This window comes from Lactuca sativa, chromosome 8 (assembly GCF_002870075.4).
Source record: "Lactuca sativa cultivar Salinas chromosome 8, Lsat_Salinas_v11, whole genome shotgun sequence".
Classification (NCBI taxonomy): domain Eukaryota; kingdom Viridiplantae; phylum Streptophyta; class Magnoliopsida; order Asterales; family Asteraceae; genus Lactuca; species Lactuca sativa.
Genome location: NC_056630.2, coordinates 50,336,274 through 50,339,898, shown reverse-complemented (window position 1 = coordinate 50,339,898; position 3,625 = coordinate 50,336,274). Strand labels below are relative to the sequence as shown.

Sequence of the window (3,625 nt, the reverse complement as noted above, 5' to 3'; positions counted from 1 at the left end):
GTGACCAAATGTGTATAAATCGAAAAATATATTACCCTTTTAAGTCATTATCCCTTTTGAAAACGTAATTAAAATCATTTATTGTATATTATACATTTTTATTTTATTTTTTTAAATTGTTTAAGAAACACTGTTGTTGTTAAAAATAAGAGGTTTATTTGGTAATATTAAAAAAAATAGACTTATGTTGATACCAAGTCTTCTTACGTGATCAACATGTGATGGAACCGGTACTGACTCGAGATTCTTGAATATCAAATTGGATTGAAAGTTGATACTAGACACCGAACTAAATTAACATCACCAATATCGGAAATGATATTGATTTTTGGCACTAACATCGGTACCGATGGTACCGAATCTCGAATTTCATGATTTTAGAGTATTGAGTATCGTCCCATATTAACATATGACGGTGTCAGGTTGGTATCCATACTGGTTTGGGCCATGAATTTTGGTATTTTTGCTCACACCTAGTTAGTACAATCATAACCTCCCAACTTATTGACACTCAAACAAACATTACCCAAGGGGAAAAGCCATTGATTATGTCATTAATTATGTGATTAACTTAACTAATGTAGAAGATGGAAACCCTAATCGTCAAGTATAAATACAACTCCTCTTCTGTGTCTAAATTCATAAGTGTTTTTGGATTATCCTAAACTGGATTTCTTGTAACCCAGATATATGATATAAATATCAATTCGGAAAACGAACCTATGCGATCCATCGGGTATCCAGTTTTCCATCATCACCCCTGCTAGCCCTAACATGTATGCATTACCACTTCGATGAACCACTATATGATTAGATTGGGCAAGAGAAATCATAAGGTAGATGTAATGAAAGTGATTACTCTAATGATTGTGTGGCCTTAATAGGGACCGATGAATTATCTATTGATTACAAAAATGACAATGAAGTTTTTGAATTGTTTGAGATTTGTTGATTCCCTTTTGAGCAACGATTGTTTTTATTCAAGACAAAATATATATGACTAACAATGTGTATGTGATGATGGCGGCATGAAGCCACTACGTATCTTTACCATGATCCAAAATCAAAAATAGGATATCATGGTACCCATCGTTAGTATGAGATTATGTGACCAAAAAGAACTTAAGTCATTATTATGTAATTATGTTGTTGTTAATGGTTATAATCTATAGTATGAAAAAAAAAAGATGTAAACATATTGTTATTTAGGCAAGGCCGACCTAACCACCGAGTGACGACCCAAGGCATCAAAGGACATCAAAAGTTCAAGGGCATAAAATTTATGTGGTTTTCCATTATACCCTTACCAAATTAGTTGAAGATGAAGTGGAAAAAATTAGAAGGAAAGAATGAAAAGTTTGTATGATTTTTTACAAAAGTGTTTACAGACGGAGGGGCATCACAAACAGCATAACCATCGTCTTTCTTGAGAACCCTTCCGTAAATACTGATCTATTTTAAGATTTCATCTGAAAATAGGATTGGTCTCTTCTGTAACTTCTTGAAGAAAAACAAGACTCTCACTTTAATATAAAATATATAACTCACATTACACTTATATGAATCCATTAATATGGTTGGGACAATAAATATCATATCGAAAATTTTCAAAAACAAAAATATATGTTTGTGCAAAATTGAATAGCTATAATCAACATGTTTGATTTTCACTATAAATTGGAAAAAAAATCATAACAAATATTTGGAAAACTGTTTAATATTTTTCAAATATAATACTTTTTAGGTAGCCTTTTTGATAGTCTCCTAAGACCATAAGGTGTGGGCAACTAGATGTAACACCATTTTGGTGTCACATCAAATGCCACATCATCAATGGTGTTATAACACCAAGTGAGGAAATGGACAACATGTTGTATCTTGTTATGACACCAACTTTTTTTTTTTCATTTTATAATTTATTTTTTATTTATTTCAATTTTTTTTTAAATTGAGACAAATATTTTTTAAATTAAAAAATAAATAAAACATAATGTTTAAAAATTATAAAAAACAATTAAAAAATTTTAAAGATTAAAATTAACATAAAGACTAAATTACACATAATATCCAAAAACAAAAAAAGAAATAACATCCAGATTAAAAAAAAATACAACGATATTCGTTATCGTTATTGTTAACCATAGAAAATATAATCCGCCAAGTCCTCTCGAAGTTGTCTGTGTTTATTTGTGTCCTGAATGTCAACAACGCGATGCAAATAATCTAATGTTCCTGGTTGAAACTGAACGTGTCTGGGCTCCGTTGGGATATAGTGTGCAATATTTCGCCATTTATCTTCTACTACCATATTATGCATTATGATACATACATACATGATATATCGTAAAGTTTCTAAATCCAATGGTCGTGCTGCATGTTCGACTATATGTCACTTCGCTTTCAGCACTCCAAAATCACGTTCCACATCCTTACGTGCTCCTTCTTGTCTTCTCTTAAAAAATTTGTCTCGTTCTTCAACCGGGTGGCGGAATGCCTTCACGAATGTGGAATACTGAGGATATATTCCATCTGTAAGGTAATACCCATATTTGTATTCGTTTCCATTCACCGTGAAAGGAGCATCCGGGGCTTTTCCATTCAAAATATCGTCGAATATTGGCGACTGATCAAGAACGTTGACGTCGTTGTTGGAACCCGCAACCCCAAAAAATGTATGCCGAATCCATAAATCTTGAGAAGCGACAGCCTCTAACACCAACGAAGGTGATCCATGATGACCACTTGCGTATTGCCCTTTCCATGCTACCGGACAATTTTTCCATTTCCAGTGTGTGCAATCAATGTTTCCGATCATTCCGGGAAACCCATGGCGTTCTTCATGCGCCGCATATAATTCTTGCAAATCATGCAACGAAGGTTTCCGCAAATATACGTCTCCAAAAATTTCAACAACACCCCTTGACAATGTATACAAACTCTCTCTTGCGGTTCTTTCGGACATTCTCATATAGTCGTCCATGGTGTCGGGTGACTCCCACATAGCCATCAAACGAATGGCCACAACACATTTCTACAACGTTGTAAACTCCCGTCTACCTCTATCATAATATCTTAATTGGAAAAATTTGTACCTAAACATAAATTAACTACAGTTTAAAAATATATTGCATATGTTGTAAAATTAAAAAAACATGTAGTACATTTTTATTTATTTTGTATAAAAATATAGTAAACAAACGATATCGGCTTTCCAAGGCGTTGGCGATTCATAAGAACACATCCCTACTCAAACGAAATCTTCTTTTGAAGTCCTTCGCCCATATACACAATTATCCGCAAAGTAATCATGATATAGATGTTCGTGTCCTTCCTCGCGATTTCTGTTTAACATCACACGTCTTGTTAGTAGCGGAGTTGGGTCTGGTTGTAGCAGGTCGGTAGTGTAATAATGATACATCATCTTAAAGAAAATATCGTCATCATAATCATCGGACGAGTCGAAAGGATCCATATTTTTTTTTGAAGATAATTGAAAGTATGTAGAGTGGAGAAGAGAAAGTGTGAAATTTTTAATAAAATAGGAGGTATTTATAGGATAATAAATTGTTTTTTTTAGTAATTAATTTTTTTTTCAAACCGTTGCACTCAAACGGTTACAATTCAT

The 3,625-nt window shown here is 33.0% G+C and overlaps 1 protein-coding gene across 1 annotated transcript; it reads right to left on the bottom strand.

Annotated features, from left to right (window-relative positions):
• Positions 1 to 2,389: 2,389 nt before the first annotated feature.
• LOC111904425 (uncharacterized) lies at positions 2,390 to 3,007 on the bottom strand. Its single transcript, XM_023900195.1, has one exon. It carries the CDS (start codon positions 3,005 to 3,007, stop codon positions 2,390 to 2,392), a length of 618 nt encoding a protein of 205 aa, XP_023755963.1.
• Positions 3,008 to 3,625: the final 618 nt, after the last annotated feature.